General features: G+C 38.9%; 1 protein-coding gene across 21 annotated transcripts in view; it reads right to left on the bottom strand.

The window, feature by feature from the left end:
* The window catches only part of APAF1 (apoptotic peptidase activating factor 1), an 82,140-nt gene that overhangs the window by 23,562 nt on the left and 38,616 nt on the right, over positions 1-19,962 (bottom strand). For 18 of the 21 annotated variants that reach the window (XM_042247106.1, XM_060413086.1, XM_060413087.1 and 15 more), the window contains 5 exons: positions 12,045-12,206; positions 8,032-8,160; positions 5,365-5,490; positions 3,073-3,192; positions 943-1,059 (listed from right to left, as the gene is read on the bottom strand). In XM_042247106.1, coding sequence (XP_042103040.1) covers positions 943-1,059; positions 3,073-3,192; positions 5,365-5,490; positions 8,032-8,160; positions 12,045-12,206 — 654 coding nt within the window. Of the gene's footprint in view, positions 1-942; positions 1,060-3,072; positions 3,238-5,364; positions 5,491-8,031; positions 8,161-12,044; positions 12,207-19,962 lie in introns of those variants that run through there. The other 3 variants (XM_060413085.1, XM_060413090.1, XM_060413092.1) reach the window with 2 other exon arrangements.

Below are 19,962 nucleotides of genomic sequence, written 5' to 3'. Positions count from 1 at the left end.
TGGAGTGGGCTGCTATTTCCTTCTCCAGGGGGTTTTCCCAACCCAGGGATGGAACCCATGTCTTCTACATTGGCAGGCAGACTCTTTACCACTGAGCCACCAGAATGCTGTATGTTAATTACATCTCAGTAAAGCTGGAAGGGGAAAAAACTCAAAAAATATAAATATATATATAGTCTCCTCTTTGTGGGGCAAATGGAACTGGAGAGTATTTGTATAATTCCTTATCACAATGAAGCCAAAGTAAAATAAATGTTGCTAGTGCGATAATTAACAAATTAAGAAATAATTCCAAAAAGCTAGGTGAGAAAAAGAAAAACCACCATGTTCTCTGAACCATTATGTAGCTAGACAAAATATGCTTCTGTGATGAATTTCACTCGTGATGAAATCACTTTTTTCCCAAAATAATTTCCATTATACTATCCTTTTTCCTTCAACCTGATTTTTATTTATTTAATCTTATTTGATAAATTAAGGATTTCAAGTGGTAAACAGGTGTACTTCTAATACCAAAAGCAGGACAGCAAAGATTGGTGAGGTGAGTAAATATAAGGTACCAAGCCTGAAATTCTCAATGAACCTGATCAGAACCAACATGGAACAACTTATACCCCTATATGGCTGAGCTTCTAAGAAGAGAAAAAAATGCTCTTTGCATAACTAAATCTCTGAGAATGTTTAATATAATTCAGGAACAGCAAGACAATTGGGCAGTGAATAAAGAACACAAAAACACAAAAAGTATGAGACAGAGCAATAAAAGCAATATGAAAAATACACAACCATAGGATTCTAAGATTATTTTTAATCTAACAGAGGAATGACTAATATACCATAGAAAGATTTATTTACTATGTAAGTCTACAAAGCCAAGTGTCTACTTAATTTTAAATAAAAACTATACTGCTCAGAATGCTTCTGCAGACGAGAACTGAATACCTGAATGGCTCCATCTTCAGCTCCGAATGCAAGGTACTGAAGATGTGGACTTAAACAACAGCAACTCACTTGAGCTTCAGTTAGGTAATCAATCTGACCTGTGTTTCCATTAATGAGCTAATGAAAAATAAGGCACAATCAGGTATTAGACTGTAAGAGCCATTTTTGTTCTTTAGAACAGAGATTGGAAAATAAAACAAAATAAACTGGAAAAATAAAACAGAAAATAACCAACAAGAGCTCCCAGGGGAACAACAAAGCCCTATTCTATTCTCAGCAGCTGCATTTAGCACTTCACACTTTCATTTCATTTTACTTTTGTGGTTCATATACATTTTCATAAAATAAAATGAGCTTTAAAAGGTTTAAAAAGCAGCTGCTGTGCCGGCCACCTGAGACACATCTGCCTGATTTGTAATCTCACAGCTAGCTCCACACACTCTTTCCCGTTTCTTCACAGAGCCCATTTTAATAGTGCTATCGTTTGTTAAAATACACTTCTCATTTTTCAAGGGGTTTGGTGAAACAGGACTGAGACAGACATTATATAAAAAGACAAATTAAAATTAAATTGGGTTTTACATCCTCCAAATTCTTCACCAGACACTGCATAGTAAGATTTTTTTTCTCCTCTTTCTTTTGGGAGAAGGAGGCACTGGAGAAGAACCCATTAGCACAACTTGGGTGACTGGACTTGTAAGGTATAAACTAAGAGCATCACATTTCATAATCTGTACCAAAACTAAAGATTATTTTTAAAAATCCCACTAATAAAAATGCCTATCATTCAACTAAAACATGTGGCCTGGGAAAATATTTCTCAAGCTTAAGTCAACTGTCGGATAAATCTAACTAAGCATTACAACCTAAAAGTCCTAAATTATTTTTCAATATGAAATAAGCAATCACCTTTGTTTCAGGGACAAAGATTATAGGATCAATCAATCAAAGTAGCTTTTTCTTTACAATATTTTACCCAGCATGTTCTCTTAGGCATTCAAAATGAAGACTGAACTATTAAAAGGCGAATATCTTTCCCTCAAAAATCAATTTTCATATTCTTTTAAGTAGTGACTAAAAAACTGTATGTTCACTTAAATGGAATGATTACTGGTCAGTTTATTCTCTAAACTCTTCCACAACCAATGACATAATAAAATGATACTTTTAATAGATGACTTCTTTCAGTCTTACAGTTACGATTACTGCTAAAGAAAGGTTATATAAATTTAATAAATACAAATATTGAACTTGACAAGAAAACTGTAGTAGGAAAAAACCGCAACTGGAACAATCAGTCTGCTAAAAACCAGTAATGAGGAAACCACGTTTAACTCCACATTTCAATTCATACCAGAAATACAGGACATGAGGAGTTCCTCATAAACACATTAAGGACAACAGTAAAACTTGTAAAATACAGAACAAGCTATATTTAAGAGGTGTCTCACTGCTGGATTCTGACCCTCACAGCAGACAAGGAGAAAATTACCACATGCCATAGACAATTTATTCCCAGATCTCTGCTTCCTGTATTTGGACTCCAACATGACCCGTATAAACCAGCTCACAGATTTTTTTAAATGAAAAGGACCTTCTAGGTGAAGAAAGTGAGGCTCTGAGAAGTGATGCAATTCATTCAACATCACAGAACTAGCTGACGATAAAGCTTGAACTTGTACCTGGGTCTCCTGAGTGAACAGTCACTGTTCCCTCTACTACTTCCAGCTGAGCTTTGCAGCTCCAGAACTGAAGCTCTGGCCTCCCCTGCCAGTCTGTCTCAAGCTTGCCAGCTCTCACACCTTCCATGTGCCTGCTCCCTCTACCCCCCTCTCCTCTTCTCTATTCTGTTTCTCTCTCCACTCCAGTGCCACTCCAATATTTTGTCTCATTTTCTTACATGTTCCTGCTCCCTGGCTTCCAGTTAACAAAAGGAGAGGAGTGTGGTAAAGCAAGGTTTAATTTTAAATACTAGCATTATCTGAGCCTCAGCTCAAAACCTATGTATTTATTCAACTGACATCTACTGAGCATTTCTTAGATACTAGACAATTATGCCTGATCAAGTCCATTTTGAATTCAGAGTTTGATCAAAACAATTTTTCCAACTGTTTTCTAAAAAATACTCACTTGCAGACGTCTTATATTGTCAACTGCAAGAACCGTCACTTCATTTTCTTGAAACACAACATCTATTTCTTGCTTTAACACTGTAGCAGAGTTCTTACATACTTTCTTTGTCTCCCAGAGCTGATTAAGAGATTTAAAAAAAATACAGTAGGATCACTGCATTCTCTGAAATAATGTAAAGACAGTCTTAGTCTTAAAACCGTATACAACCATACTTCACACTCCAATGCTAGAAAATTTTCAATTAGATTATAATTCAACAGTAAATATTTATTAATTGCATAAGTAGGGCTTTCCTGGTGGCTCTTTTCTGGTAAGAAGCAGGGCTTCCCTGCATTCAATAGTAAGAAGTAGGTAAAGAATCCACCTGCCAATGTAGAAGACACAGGTTTGATCCCTGGGCTGGGAAGATCCCCTGGAGGAGGAAATGGCAACCTACTCCAGTATTCTTGCCTGGAAAATCCCATGAACAGAGGAGCCTGGCTGGGCTACAGCCCATGGGGTCACAAAAGAGGCAGATACCAATGAGTGACTAAACAACAGTGCATGCTAAGATGCCTCAGTCACATCCAACTCTTTGTGACCCTATGGACTATAGCTCACCAGGCTCCTCTGTCCATGGGATCCTCCAGGCAATAACACTGGAGTGGACTGCCAACTCCTCCTCCAAGGGATCTTCCTGACCCAGAGATCGAACCCACGTCTCTTATGTCTCCTGCATTGGCAGGCAGGTTCTTTACCACTAGCTCCACCTTATTAACATGAATAGTAAGAAGCAGTCGTTATTAAGAGCAATGGGTGCTAGAATCAAGATGCCTTAGTGCGAATTCTAGTTCTACTGAAAGTTGTGACTTTGGGTATATTACTTAACCCTGTGTTACTCAAAGATAAGAGTCTGCTATTTCTCAAATTGTCTGATAGCAAGATAAGGAGCCTGAACCAGAAAGGGAATCAACTCTATCACTAAACACACTGTTAACAGTATGCTTATGATACAGCTGATTTTTTAAAATAAGACTTTCTTAATGAAGGAAGCAGTGCTGATTTACATTCTGGCTCAAGCTTATTGAGACTTATTACACTGTAAATAGCACTGACATAACCTTTCTGTGACTGCTTCCTCAGCTACAAAAAGGACTGTTGTGAGAATCAGCAAATTAACACATTCACAGTACTTTGCCCAATGTCTGGCATACAGTAAATACTAAGTGAATTTTAACTACAATTTGTACAAGATACTGCATAAGATGCTACTTGGACAGACCAGGGTCTCCAGGCTCAAGAGCTTAATTTAAAATGTGTGAACAAGTTGGAGGGGTAGTGACACATCAGAGGTGAGGAGGTGAAATTCTTATCAAGGCAGAATTTGATAAGTACCATGAGAAAATGACACAAAGTTACATTGCACTGAAGGAGAAAAGACAGTCCTCTGATCAGAATACTAGGAAAGGCTTTACTGAAAGCTTGAAGGGACTCAGAAGATTCTTAGGATTTCAACATGGAGAGATACAGGGAAGTAGGGTATTCCAAACGTAAGAAACACAGAAGCAGAGAAGCACAAGGTGTCTAGGGAAATGTGAGCAGTCCAGTGTAGGTTACTTGAAGGAATAAATCAGAAGACAGACTGGTATAGAATAGCCTTAACCATAGAGAATTTTAAGAGTAATTTATTAACTCCAAATGGTAGGCAAGGCAGTCACTATCTTTTTGAGCAAAAATGACACGTCCACATTGTACATAAGGAAAATATCTCACAAGCAGTATACAGAAAACCAAGAAAAGACTTGCAAAGAGATTAATATAAGAAAGACAACAGGTAATGAGTACCTAAACTTGAAATGGAAAAGTAGAAATAAATGATAGAAAATTAAAAAGTAGAATCCATTCAAACCTCATACCTGCCAGAAATGCTCAGAGGGCACAAACAAAACCTTGTGCGCACCAGGACCCGGGAAAGGAGCAGTAAAAGAATCTAATAATATTGGCACGTAATTGGATGTAGGAATTTAAGGTAGGGAGTCAAAAGTTATTCTGATGAAATATATTTAAATTAACCAAAGTGCAGTTTTATCACTGGATTTTTCCAGCACCTGGGCCATGGTAACACTCAATGTACATGTACTGAATGAATGTGACTGCTACAGTCCATATACCAGCACTTCTCAAGGATAAATGTGAATCCAGCAGTTTCTGTTTTACTTCCCCCCAATAGTGCCCATCAATTTCTCAATTGGTAGGAGATTAAGCTTACCATCATTAAATGTTTAAAATGAAAATCTCAATATTTCTCACCCTGACTGTCTGGTCATCAGAAGATGTCAAAAATGATGATCCATCAGGAGAAAACATCACACAATGGACCCAACTTAAATGTCCTCTGCAATCAGCTACTTTTAAACCTGAGTCCATACTCCACAACTACAGAATAAACACAATATATAGGAAATCACATTAATAAGTATTTTGAATATATCAAGCATATTAAAAACAGCAAGAATGATCCAGCAATTCCACCTCTATGACTACAGCCCAAAAATACACTAGCAAAAATACAAAATAACTTGTGTGGATTATTCACTGCGTCAATCGTTTTTAACAGCAAAAATCCCAAATGACCATCAGCAGGGAACTAAATAAACTTCATTAATCACAAAATGGGACAACATACAACCGTTAAAAAAAGTATGAGAAAAACACTCTGACAATGACTAGTCTATGGCATATGTTGCCAAGAATAGCATATACGTTTTTGCAGAAGTGTGTGTATATATATTTATAAATACTATATATATGCAAACTATACTAAATGAGATGAAAAATAAACGTGAGTATAGTATTAGATACAGTGTGACATATATAATAGCTGGACATATATGGCTATATTATACATATAGATACTGCTTATACATGCAAAAAGAAATATCAGGATGCTAAGACAAAAATGGTTACCTTCAGAAGGTGGGGACCAGAGTGGAAGGGATAGGGACGAAAGTCAGACTTCCCTGAATAAAACTTATAAAGCTTTGATTTGGAATCATATAAACATTTTACATATTTTTAAAAATCAATCTAAAAAATAACAGGATGAGCATTAAATGGCTTTCATATTCTGACTATTCTCCTCTGTCATCTAATATTCATTTCAAATGACTGCAAAACCCTACAACAAATGAATGTACTAATTGTACAGGTACACTTGTCTCCTGTTATTCATGCTTGTTACAAATTGTCAATGTCTGTCTCTACCCTGGCTGCATTTTGTCCTGAGTTTTGCTGCAAATTACTCAAATATATTCCAGTCTAATGAAGTACCACATGTGCCTGAGTTCCTCTCATTACACTCTGAATTACAGCCCCTACTTTATGATTTTAGAACTAGCATGGACAAAACAAGTACTTCATCACATGCCCAGTGGTTTTCAATCAGTGAGTTCTATAATTATAAATTAGTTACAGGAAATTTTCTCTGCCTTATCTTGAGTCCAAGCTGAGACATACAGAGCAAAAGGCCAGAAATGAAAAGGGTTCCACAACTGAAAAATCTCACTTGAAAATCCTTCTTCTCTTCCCTTCTTGATCTCCCTAATCATTTCTGTTGTTCACAGCCTCCAAAACCAAGTAAGTGCCTACCTTTAAAAAAAGGAAGACAATGCTCCTCGGAGATTTTTTAAGAAAAACAGAGGGTAAGGATTTTAGAAGTGATGGAAAGGGTAAAAGAAGAGTTGCTCCTTCACTCCTAATATCCAGGAAGAGGAAACTTCCAATCACACCTACCTTGAGGATAAGGTAAGGTAAGGTGCAAGAGCTCCTAGTAGCTCTGAATCTTTCGATTCAAAGTCTCTGCTGAAGAGAACACAGCCCACAGCACCTACTCCTAACCACCGCTGCAAATGGGACTGGAGCCCATTCACACTCAAGGGGAAGATTCTCACCAGGAAGGTCTTCAGTGTTAGCTGCACTGCTGTACACAGAATTAGGAAGAACTTTTAGAGCTCATCCACTCACTCCCATCTTAATCTGTATCTGCATGCTGAAGGACTACAGCTCAGCCACTCTCCAGCCACACCTTCACGTATTAGGGCAAGGTTGGAAAACCCACTAAAAATTGCTGGAACAGGCACGGAACAGTAAAGAAATGCTTGCCGTAGTCTAGCTTCCTTCGAAGGGAGCCTGTGAACCAAATGAACTTCCCTGTTTTCCAAATAAAGGCCCATATCTATCTTCTTATGCTGCAAGCACAAGGGCTTCCATTACTTGGTGGTAAGAGTCACTTAAGGAATGAGTAGTAACGAAGCTTGGAAAAACCATCTTTGGAGGGAAAAAAAACTATCTTTGGAGGAAACTCACTGCTTTTGAAAAAATTAATAGTAGCAGCTCATTTGAGTAGAATTCTTCTAGACACAGACACTGGATACAGACACTGAGTACAATAAAATCTATTAAGCTAAGGGCAAAATTATAAATATAAATGAGAAGTCATTTTATTCATTAGTACTCAGCAATGAAAATCCTAGATTAACCAATTTTAAATTTAACTTCCATCTTACCTTTCTCAGTGATCTAAGAAATTTGAACTGGACTCACTTCTCATCATCTCTTTTACAGAAGAGTCTACGCCCACATTTAAGAGATGCCATGTTCCTGCTTAGGAAACCAGTGGTCATTCCATTGTCTTCCCCAGACCTTGGCACATACTGACCATTCAGTAAATGCTTAGTGAATGATACTGCCTGTCATTTTCTGTCATACTGTCAAGCCAAGTCTTCAATCACTGCTAAAATATTGAAGCTGTCAATGTGGCTTAATATCCTAAAGCTAGAGGCCATTATGCTATGAAGAAAACACTCTTATGATTTCTCAAGCAAACATTCTCAGCAGTCAATGGTTTAAGCAACCCATTCTTTGACTTTCTTGTACCTCTGGAGACCCAGACTTCACAGAGTAAATTCAACTACTCACCTCCACACAGTACTGGGACAAAGCCACCACTGCCAAATGGTTATGGGGGGAGAAGTCACAGTATTGGACAGTGCTATGATGGCCCATGTGGATTTCTGCCAACAGGCCACTGGTGTGAATGTCAAAAAGCTGTCAACATAAAACAGAGAGATGTCTATAAAAGTAAGATATTTTAAAATATCTGCTATACCCAAAGTGAAACTAAATTTATCTCCAAAAGAATACCCTCTCGTTTCAAACATAGAGTACAAGTCCTAAAGAAAAAACAACTACTAATAATTGACATAATTAAGTCATAAAAAACAAATTAATATATATATAGTTTTTAAATAGTGCTTATATTGAAATCTGTTTCTTATAAAGAAAACTTATCATAGATGATCTCTCAAGCAAGCTTAGGGAGAAATAAAACCTTTGCGAATATACAAATGGACTAGCCAAATTAATATACAGAACAGTTCTTCCTAACGCTTATTTATTCAAAGGGGAAAATGCATGCTCATAAATGAAGATGATAAAAATAATACAGAGCAGAGGCTTGCTAAAATGAAATAGTTCAATCATTTCTATTTCTTTTCAGAGCCCAAATTACTCCATTATCAGTCATTTTCCCATTTTTGAACCAAAAAAAAAAGCTATTCAAATTTGAGTAATTTAAAATTCATTTCAATTTCTGAAAGATTTTTAAATGCTGAATGTGGCACTAGTGGGTAAAGAACCCATCTGCCAATGCAGGAGAAACATGGTTCGATCCTTGGGTAGGGAAGGTCCCCTGGAGGAGGGCATGGCTGCCCACTCCAGTATTCTTGTCTGAAGAATCCAATGGACAGAGGAGCCTGGTGGGTCCTTAGGGTTGCAAAGAGTTGGACACAACTGAAGTGACTTAGCACGTGTGCACACATACTCTTCCAAAGTTTTTGCCAAATGATAAAAATGTTTATACCAATATACCATATAATGATTTAAGACCAAGGCACAGTCTTCACGAAGGAAAAAAAGAATTTCCAGTGGGTGCCGTGAAAATGTTTTGTGACTGCACAGCCCTGTGAACATACAGAGGTAGCAAGCAGCACAGCATCAGGGGCCGACAGTAAAGGACAGGAACTCATACTTAAAATGCTTCCCAGGACAAGCTGTTCTTAAGAATTAGTGGCTGATACAGGGGTGGGATAGGAAGGGAGGTTCAACAGGGAGGGGATATATGTATACCCAATGGCTGATTCATGTTGAGGTTTGACAGAAAACAACAAAATTCTGTAAAGCAATTATCCTTCAATTAAAAAATAAATAAATTTTTAAAAAAGAATTAGTGGCTGAGAGTGATAAAGGAAACTTTTCAAATACAGAATAGGCTGTTGTCCCAATTATTGGGTAACAAAAAGACGTAATAACAGGAGTGGGCTAATAACACAAAAGAGTTCAAAAGAAAGACAGGAAAATAATAGAGAGAACAAGAGTAAGAAACTGGAATCTATGTGTGGTTAAGGATGATCGTAGGGTAGAGCTTTGTTTTACCCAGTAAAATACAGAGCTGGCCTACAGATTTTTAAAACAGAAAAGCATTTCACGCAATATAAAATTATTTTCCTCTTTCACTAGAACAGCTATTTTTTAATGTTCAAATTTTACTCAACACCATCAGTCATTAGGGGAATGTAAACCAAACTATAATGTGGTGCCACTTCACACCTAATATGATAGTTATAATTTTTTTAGAATGGAAAAAAGCAAGTGTTAGCAAGGATGTGAAGAAACTGGAATCCTTGTACACTACTAGTGGGAACAGAAAATGATACAGCCACTATAGAAAAGTCTGGTGGTTTATTGAAAGCCCAGAATTACCATATGACCCAGAAATTCTGCTCCTAGACATATATACAGAAGAACTGAAAGCAGGGCTCACACACATACTTGTACACCAGTGTTCTTGTGGCATTCATTCACAATAACCAAAAGGTGAAAACAACCCAACAATAAATAAATGGATAAACAAAAAATGGCATATCCATATAAGAGTATTATTTAGTCATAAAAAGAAATGAAGTTCTAACACATGCTACATGGCAACCCACTCCAGCATTCTTGCCTGGAGAATCCCAGGGATGGGGGAGCCTGGTGGGCTGCCGTCTATGGGGTCGCACAGAGTCAGGCATGACTGAAGCGACTTAGCAACAGCAGCAGCACAACATGAATGAACCCTGATATGTTACGCTAAATGAAATGAGCCAGACACAAAAAGACGTATATGACTCCACTTATATGAAATATCTAGAAAAGGTAAATTCATAGTTTAGAGGTTACCAGGGGCTGAAGAGGGAGTTACTACTTATTGGTTACAGTGTTTCTGTTTGATGAAAAAAGTTTTGGAAAAATGGTGATAGATGCATATGCAACATTGTGAATATAATGAATGCCACTGAATTGTGTATTTTAAAATAGCTAAAATGGCAAATTTTACAAATCTTCACATCTTGCAAATGCAGGGTTCCTTTCTGCGTTTATAGACTTTAACAAACTTAAGACAAAGGATATATTTCTCTTTGGTTTCCTGCTAAAGGGGAAAAAACCTATAAGCAACCAAGATCCAAGGGTCATAACTACTAGATCAATAATAGTAATATAAATAGTCCCTCCGTTAGTTTTTATACAACTATATGTATGCTTCAATTGTGTTCATTAAAACTGGAATCTCTTCGGTGGGAGAAATAGGGAAAGGCTGACAAAAGGATACAAACTTTTAGTTACAAGATGAGAAGGTCTGTGGAGCTAATGTATAACATGGTGACTATCGGTGATATTGCACTGTAAAAGAGAGTAAAATGTTAACATCTTAAAGGAAGGGAGGGAGGAAGAAAAGCAGACAAATATGTAAGGTGACAATATGTTAATTAGCTCAACAAGAGTAATCCCTTCACGATGTATGTTGTTATTTAGTCGCTAAGTAACACCCAACTCTTTCGCAACCCCAAGGACTGTAGCCTACCAGGTTCCTCTTATCTATGGGATTTTCCAGGCAAGAATACTAGAGCGGGTTGCCATTTCTTTCTCCAGGATATCTTCCCAACCCAGGAATTGAACCTAGGTCTCCTGGGTCTGCTGCACTGGCAGGCAGATTCTTCAGCACAGAGCCACCAGGGAAGCCCTCACAATGTATCAAATCATCATGTTATATACACTTTAAATATTTTACAATTTTGTCAATCATTCCTCAATAAAGCTGAAAATGAAATAAAACTGTAATCGAATATTGCTCATTAAGTTTTTAAAATTACCATCAGAATATAATGACATTGGGCCCTAATCAGAAGACCTAGGTCTCTAAATCACAGTGTAACTTTCGACACATTACTACCAGAGGGCTACTGCAATGTGCTGTGTCAAGAGAAATTCTATATAAGAGCACTCTGAATACTACATATGTAAACTGTTACAAGAACTGAAAAAAGAAGGCATTTCCTAGGCATTTACCTTCTTTTGCATATCTTCCTCATTTACTTCACAGAAATATCACAAACTTCAGTTGTCGATAAGTATTTCTATCAGTCACCAAATCACAATATTTTAAGGCTAAGAAAGTACTCTGAAAGTCACCTAAACCAATGTACTGGTAAATTGGGGGGGGAAGTGGGCTGAGTGATGCAGCCAGCATTCCATCTATGTTTTAGATCAATTTGAGATACACTGGTTGTAAACAACAGAAATTGTTTCTTTATTGTAGGACTTCTAGAGGCCATAGATATTATATATTAGTATACACTAAAGGGGGGAAAGTACCTCTAATAGGGAAAGTAATACGTAACATTTCCAAACCTGTTTGACCATGGAGACCTTTTCTCACAAGGCCTATGGACACTCCCTGAAGCATAGTTCTAAGAATTGCAGGAGGTTAGAGCATCTGCCCCAAAAACATTCAGCTATACTTTATGTCAATAAACAGTGTAAAATGCAACAATCAATAGGTGTTTCAACTTTAAGTTAGACTAAATCTGGCTTTTTAAAATACCAGTACTTACAAAGACTTTATTTTTCGCGGCCACCATTATCTTAGCACCATCAGCAGACCACGAACAGCATTTCACTATCACTTCCAGATCCTCCTGAGGCTCCTCTGAATTCAGGAAGAACTGCTTCACATTAATGCTTTTCCTCTCATTTGCGGATTTCACATCCCAAAGCTTCAAATTTCAAAAATAAAAAAAATGTTTTAAGTTTGTTTTGATCTCAAGTCACACCTCTAGAATCCCACCTGGATTAAATGTCACACAAAATATTCAAGTTCACTTAATGAATTATTTTTCATTATGTATAACTTTTTATAAGGCTTTTAAATTAAGTATTCCAGCTTCATTCATCACCTTCCTAAAAAGAAAAAAAAATTAAAAGCACTCCAAAAAAGAATGTAAAACTATATAAAATGTTAAAAGAGCCTTGCATGGTGTGGAGGAGGCCACAGATTAGGCGCTGACAGCAGGACGGGCGCAGAAGAAGGAAGGAAGGTGTGGCTCACGACTTGCCACTGCTGCCCTCTGCTGTGCCAGCCATGAGGCGCGCCTCACAGTCTACCGTATGCACAGCATGCGCGCGACACACAGGACCCAGTTCCAGCTGAGCTACAATCTAGCAGAGCATCCAGAGATATAAGGAAGTCCCTGAAAACACAAAACAAAGCTATGCTGAAAGGAAGCAGTCTTGCGCACTTGGTGGGGCTAAAGGGGTCTCTAAAATAACCGGATTCTGGGGAGTGGGAGACAAAAGACCAAACCTCACTTACTAGCAAAGCCACCTGAGCAGCCCGAAAAACAAAGGGCTTCAAAAAGATCTTGGACTTTCCTGGTGGTCCAGTGGTTAACAATCCACCTTCCAATGCAAGGGACATGGGTTTGATCCCTGGTCTGCAAAGTTCCACATGCTGTGGAGCAACTAAGCCTGTGCACAAATATTGAGCCTGTGCTCTAGAGCCCACAAGTCACCACTACTGAAGCCCAAGTGCCCTAGAGCCTGTGCTCCAGCAACAATAGAAGCCACTTCAATGAGAAGCCGACACACATCAAAGAGGAGCCCCCCACTCTCCGTAACTAGAGAAGGCCTTCGGACTGCAACAAAGACCCGACGCAGCCAAAAAATTACTTTTAACTACTTTTTAACCCATCTTCACTCCCCTTGGCCTGTGCAGTGTCCCAGTTTCGTCGAATGATAATGGCTGCCATACACAGACCTAGAGTTGGTCGAGGACAAGGATTTAAAACAAAACAAACAAACAAAAAAGCTGTTCCCCGGGCTTCAACTCAGCTTCCAAAGCACAGCTCCGAGAGTAAAACCAGATTTGACTGACCAGACACAAGCTTCCCCAATGACTCAGTGGGTATAGAATCTGCTTGCACTGCCAAAGACAGAGTAGATACAAGTTTGATCCCTGGATCAGGAAAATCCCCTGGAAAAGGAAATGGCAACCTACTCCAGTATGCTTGCCTGGGAAATCCCACAAGACAGAGGAGCCTGGTGGGCTCCAGTCCATGGGGTCGTAAAGAGTCAGACACAACCAAGTGACTAAGCACACACGTTTAAATCTCTCAAGTTTAAAGATTATATACACTAGAAATACAGCCAAACCCAAAACCGTTCCCCATGCAATAACTTCAGATAAACTGGATGAACCCAAAGAGACTTCTGAAGTATTGTTAGCCCTTCTTGACACTCAAGAGAGAAAATCTAAACTCCAGTGCCAGAAGCTTCAGTCACATCAGCCAGATTATATGAGAAATCACACAGTTTCTCTCTTAACACGAAAAACAAAAGCAATCACTGCCTTGATTTAAGGAAGAAAAAGAAAACTAATACAACCCGATTTCACTACATCTTTTACATGTGGGCCTGACTTTAGCTCCTATCCAAGGAGTGATGAAATTCCACGTCGAGGGACCAAATAAACACCTGAATTTCATTCTGAGCTAGTCATTGCCCTGTATCCAGGGCCCACATGCACCCTGGCCCTCGAGTGGTTTAAACGGCAATTTTTAAATAAAACTCACATTTTGAAACAGTTTATCATCGGGGCCTGAAAAACACATGTTTATCAACATGATACACTATAAAACACTTAGATGATTACAGAGCCATTTGGAGCAAGAAATAATTTTACAGTTCTCCATCGTTTTGGAAAATAAAAGCTTTACAAGACATTGACCTTGAAATGTTGTTATCCAGCATCATTTTGCAGGATGTCTGCTTACTGCACGTCACTGTATCAGTGCAAACCAGCCAACGACACTGGCTTAATAGCTCTGTGGGAAAGCTGCCACAAACACAGCAGTTCTCACCCAGGGTGCAGTAATGTCTGTCCCCCTGCTGCTAGCGCTCTGTGCTCCACAATCACATTTGATACTCACCAATGAAATCAGAATCCTGTCCCTGAAGACTTTTAAAATGTTTTTCTTTTGAGTTTCGAGAAGTCTTAATTCAATCTGAAGGGACACGGTAAAGGTTTATCATCTTGCTCACGTGATGTGAGTCACTTTGAGATTATATAAATGAATCGGATACAGACACTACTCTCAAGGAGTTTAGAGGCAGTAAAGGAGGTAAGACAAGCACATATATGACTAACAGGACTTTCCTGGCAGTCCAGTGGTTTAAGACTTCGCCTTCAAATACAGGGGGTAGGGATACAATCCCTGGTTGGGGAGCTAAGACCTACCTGCCCTGGGGCCAAAAAACCAAAACATGAAACAGAAGCAATATTGTAACAAATTCAATGATGACTTTTAAAAAACATGCTCCCCTTTAAAAAAAATAAAACCACAAGATATGTCAGATGAGTCATTCGAAAGGGAAACACACAACACAGTGGAAATGCTTTACCAAACCTGTCGGCTTGGGGAAACACTTTTTACCTCCTCACTCTCCTGCCTGAAGATCAGCCTCTGTACACCAACTTAAAAAATAGAAAGAAAGTGAAGTCGCTCAGTAGTGTCTGACTCTTTGCGACCCCATGGACTGCAGCCTACCAAGCTCCTCCTTCCACGGGATTTTCCAGACAAGAATACTGGAGTGGGTTGCCATTGCCTTCTCCAGGAGATCTTTCCAACCCAGGGATTGAACCCAGGTCTCCCGCACTGTAGTCAGACTCTTTACCGTCTGAGCCACCAGGGACTATACCAACTTAAGATGGACACAATTTCCATACCAAAATGATACCCAGGAGTTTAGGCTAAGGGGTCAGCATAAATGAAGGTACAAAATAGGGAAGCAGAGATAAGGCAAAGGGAGGACAGGGCAGTATAGGAGTAGCAGCAAGGGTCTACATGCTCCCGCACAGAACCCTGCCTGCTCTGAGCCCCCTGACACATACTTTCATCATCTTCATGGTTTGTCTATGACTTGGTTTTCTCCTCACTAGACCCTGAACAACTTCAGGCCAGGAAATATAGTTTTTCTCTAGTGTCTAAAAACCAAACATCTAGTACATAATCTTCCACATAGTAAGTACTTAATAAATAATCAATAAATACATTTTAAGAGAAAAGACAGATTATTCCCATGTTTCAAGCACAGGTGAGAAGAGACAATAGCGTTAGTGAAACAAAACAGGGTTCTGCCGATAGAATACATATATTCGCCTCCATACTCTCCCCAAACCCACATGAAACAGGAGTAAAGAGACTTTTTCTCTCTAGGCATATTTTGAGTACTCTCTTATAAAATTAATCATCATTTAAAAACAAAAAAAGAATGGGTACACTTAAAAATATGATAGCAGAAATTTAAAACAAAATAGGAGACGAAAATAAAGCTAAATAAATTTTCCAAGAAGCAGGACGAATGGATGAGGGGAGAAAAATAAGAAAACATCCCCAACAGACATTCTAGAAAAAGAAACTAGATGAGAATAAATCAAATGATTAAAGAAAATCTCCAGAACTGCAGGACATGAATTTCCAGATTGAAAGAGGCTACCAAGTGCCAAGAACAATAAACAAAGACAAACCCACACCAAGGCATACTGTCATGAAAGTTCTAAAAAGAGACACACTGGGAATTTTATAAAGATCTTAAAAGTTTTGAGACCAGGAAAATAGATCACATACGAATCAGAATGTCTTCAAACATCTCAAGTGAAACTTCGGGAGTTCAAAGACAAGGGAACAATGTCTCCAAAATTCTAAGAAGAAAATTATTTCCTTCTATATGCAATCAAAAGTATCAATTAAATATGAAGCTAGAATAAAGGCACTTTTAGACAGATATGGTCTCAAAAATTTCCTCTCAGCATGCTTTCTTAGAAAGTTAGGGGAGATTTTCCACCACACTGAGACTAAACCAATAAATTCAGGAAACAAGGGTTTCAACTCAAGAGAAAAGCAGGAGGATCCCAGGATGATAGCAAAAGGAGATCCCAGGATGGCAGCTGAACACTGGGGATAAATAGTATCACCAGTCACAATGGAACAAGACAGATGCCTCCAAGAAAGTTATTTCTAAGAAGAGAAAATGTCAAATCAAAAAACTGAATTATTTAAGAGCAACTTAGACAAGGCATAGCTTGAAGATGGATGAGTGATATGCACATTAAAAAAAATTAGCAAATGAAAACACAGAACGACACTGTTAACTGTGCAACACACTTAATCCCAAAGAGAACAAAGTATTGTATGAAAAAGGAGGGGGGAAAAAATTGTCATATACTACATAGCCCAACTGTGATCAGTCAGGATGATGTAAATCCTAAACAATGATCTAATCAAAACCATGAAAACATAGAGGAACCATAAAAAGTAGGTCAGTGTGGGGAACAAAAAAAAAGAAGAGTTCAGTTTGGAGCACAGTGAGTTTGAGGTACAGTGTTTTATCTAAGTGACAGCAAATGAGCAGACAGTTAAAAATGCAGGACATAAGCACGTAAGAGAAACGAGGGCTGGAGAGAACACGTGTGAAACACACTCACATGAGAGAGGAGATAAAGCCATGAGACTGGCTGAGACGGAACAGAAAAAAGGTGATGGAGGTGGTAGTCAAGACTAGATGCTTGGGGAACGGCCATATTTTAATGGGAAGGAAAAAGTTAAAGAAGGGGTAAGAGAGACAGGCTTCCCTGGTGGCTCTGACGGTAAAGGATCCGCCTGCAATGCAGGAGACCTGGGTTTGATCCCTGGGTTGGGAAGATCCCCTGGAGGAGGGCATGGAAACCCACTCCAGCATTCTTGCCTGGAGAATCCACATGGACAGAGGAGCCCGGCGGGCTACAGTCCACAGGGTCACAAAGAGTCGGACACAACTGAGCAACTAAGCACAGCACAGCAAGAAAGACAGTAGAAGAAAGAAAACATCGATGCCAAATGAGGAGTTTCAAAAAGGAAACACAGGTGGTCAACAGGAATGTGATAACATGGGAAAGAATAAAAATTGGATAAAGAAAAATACTGGATCCCACACTCTTCCAAAGAGCATTAGATTTTACATCAAAAAGAATGAAAATGAAATAAAACTGGATTTTACTCTTCAAGGGAATACATAGAAGACAGACCAGGCTGAAAAAGGGTTAAGCAGTGAACAAGTAGATAGGAAGTGGAGGCAAGTGTAGGTGATTTAAAGGTCTAGTCAGAAAGATAAACTGAATGTTTCAGAGGATAACACAATCAAGGAAGAATCAAAGGGTTTTCACTTTTTTGGTTTTATAATGCTTAGGAAGGCCCAAGAACATCTGTAAACTGTAGAAAGGGATTCAAAAGAAAAGAAAAACTGAAAATGCAATACAGAAATAACCAATGGGGCAAGGTGTCAGAGGAAGAAGGGAAAAAGAAACAGTAGGCACAAGTAGAGGACTTCCTGAGCATGGAGATGGGAGAAAAGAAGCGCAGTCGAGCCGTTTACTTCCCAGGTGGCACTAGAGGTAAAGAACCCTCCTGCCAATGCAAAAGACATAAGAGACACAGGTTCGATCCCTGGGATGGGGAAGGTCCCCTGAAGGAGGGTATGGCACGCCAGTATTCCATGGCACTCCAACCCACTCCAGTATTTTGGCCTGGAGATTCCTATGGACAGAGGAGCCTGGCAGGCTATGGTCCACAGGGTCACAAAGAGTCAGACACAACTGAAGCATCTTAGCGTGTAGCATGTAGAGTTTTTTATGGCAATTTCTGAGGGAGCTCATGATGGGTAGCTCTTGGGTGGTGTCAACCTTCTGAATAGGTATGAGGTAAAGTTATCTCCAGAGAATGAAAGAGATATAGTGACAGGGTTGGGGGCTTAAGAACAAAAAAAAAGGTTTGGAACAGGCACAATGGTGAATTCAATTCAAGGAACAAACTATTACTTGGCAGCAAAGAAGGCCTGGTTGAATTGTACCAATTGAAATTGTTAAACAGATAAATGACCTGGTTTCACAACTTTCTTCAACCTTAAGTAACTTAATGATAGTGGAATCTTCCCAGAACTTAGAATTAGCAATGGAGATAAAAGGAGAACCTGCCTTGAGATATAAAATGCTTTCTGAACTCATCCTCTAAGTAAAAATCAAAAACTTATAGGACTGAAAGAATCTTTCAGAACAACGTTGCCTTCACCAGACCTCTGAAAAACCTCCTCTGACATGGATCATCCCAAAGAAAACACAGATATTTGGTATTTACAGAGAACATGTCACAGAGGCCAAATCCATTTACCTGAATGTTCTAAGAATGCTCCCAATATCTACTAAATGCTAAGAAACGTTCTACCCAGAAAATCCCTAGATGCCCTGAAGTAATCTATACAAAAATGAGATATCCTCAGTCAACAAAGAGAGGTTAAAGATTCAACCAAAGGATGAGCATCAAGAGAGTTTAGCTTGCTGTAACTTAAAAGTCACCTAGCAGCATTAACAAATCTCTAGAGATTCTAACAAGCCAAACAGAGCCTGGTGGGTGCAAGTATTTCCCTGGAAGAGGTACATGCCAAGAAAATTTACTGAGCACATGTTTTGAATACAACTGTGTACAATGAACTTCAGAGTTACAACAAGATGCCAAGGTCTCTGCAGGTCATAAACCTATATTTAACCTTATCAAAGAAACAGAAGACACATGAAAAATGACTGAACTGAACCATACAACAAATTTATAAGCAGAGGGCTCCCCTGGTGGCTCAGTGGTGAAGAATCCCCCTGCCAGTGCAGGAGACATGGGTTCAATCCCTAGTCCAGGAAGATCCCACATGCCACAGAGCAGCTAAGCCTATGGGCTACAACTACTGAGCCTATGCTCTAGACCCTGGGAGCCACGACTACTGAGCCCATGTGCCGCAGTTACTGAAGCCTGTATGCCTAGAGCCCATGCTCTGCAACAAGAGAAGCCACAGCAATGAGAAGCCTGCACACTGAAACTACAGAGTAGCCCCCACTCAACACAGCTAGAGAAAAAGCCCATGCAGCAGTGAAGACCCGACACAGCCAAAATTTTTTAAAAATAAATCTTTTTTTTAATTTACAAGTGGAAATCAGAAGATCAAGCAGTTTCCATCTATACATACAGATACAGGTAGACAGATATGTATATATATTCTCACAACCAGACGGATGGATGTTATAAGAGAACACTTTCTGAAGAAGGCTTTGCATTTACTGTTTAAATTTATAAAGTTGAGGGTCATCAAAAACTTAGATAAGTGAATTGGAGGCAAAAGAAAAAATTCCAAAAAAGACTTATGAAACACATATATAGGGACAGTAGTTGAAATAAGCACCCAAAATTATCTTGCCCAGAAGTGACAATTAAAATACTGAATAGGAACAGAGATAAGAATGATGAGGGTGAAGAGCCTTAGAGGTGTGTCTGATGAGCCTGGGTTTATAAAATTTAAAACTTGGTACTTTCATGTTCCAGCTAAAAAAGGCAAGATGAAAACAGAGGTAAAGAGTTCATCTAGCAGCTATGTATGGGGATAAAGAGAGATGGAAAT

Source organism: Ovis aries, chromosome 3, assembly GCF_016772045.2.
Source record: "Ovis aries strain OAR_USU_Benz2616 breed Rambouillet chromosome 3, ARS-UI_Ramb_v3.0, whole genome shotgun sequence".
Classification (NCBI taxonomy): Eukaryota; Metazoa; Chordata; class Mammalia; order Artiodactyla; family Bovidae; genus Ovis; species Ovis aries.
The sequence above is the reverse complement of the archived record's forward strand: the minus strand, read 5'-3'. Positions and strand labels throughout refer to the sequence as shown.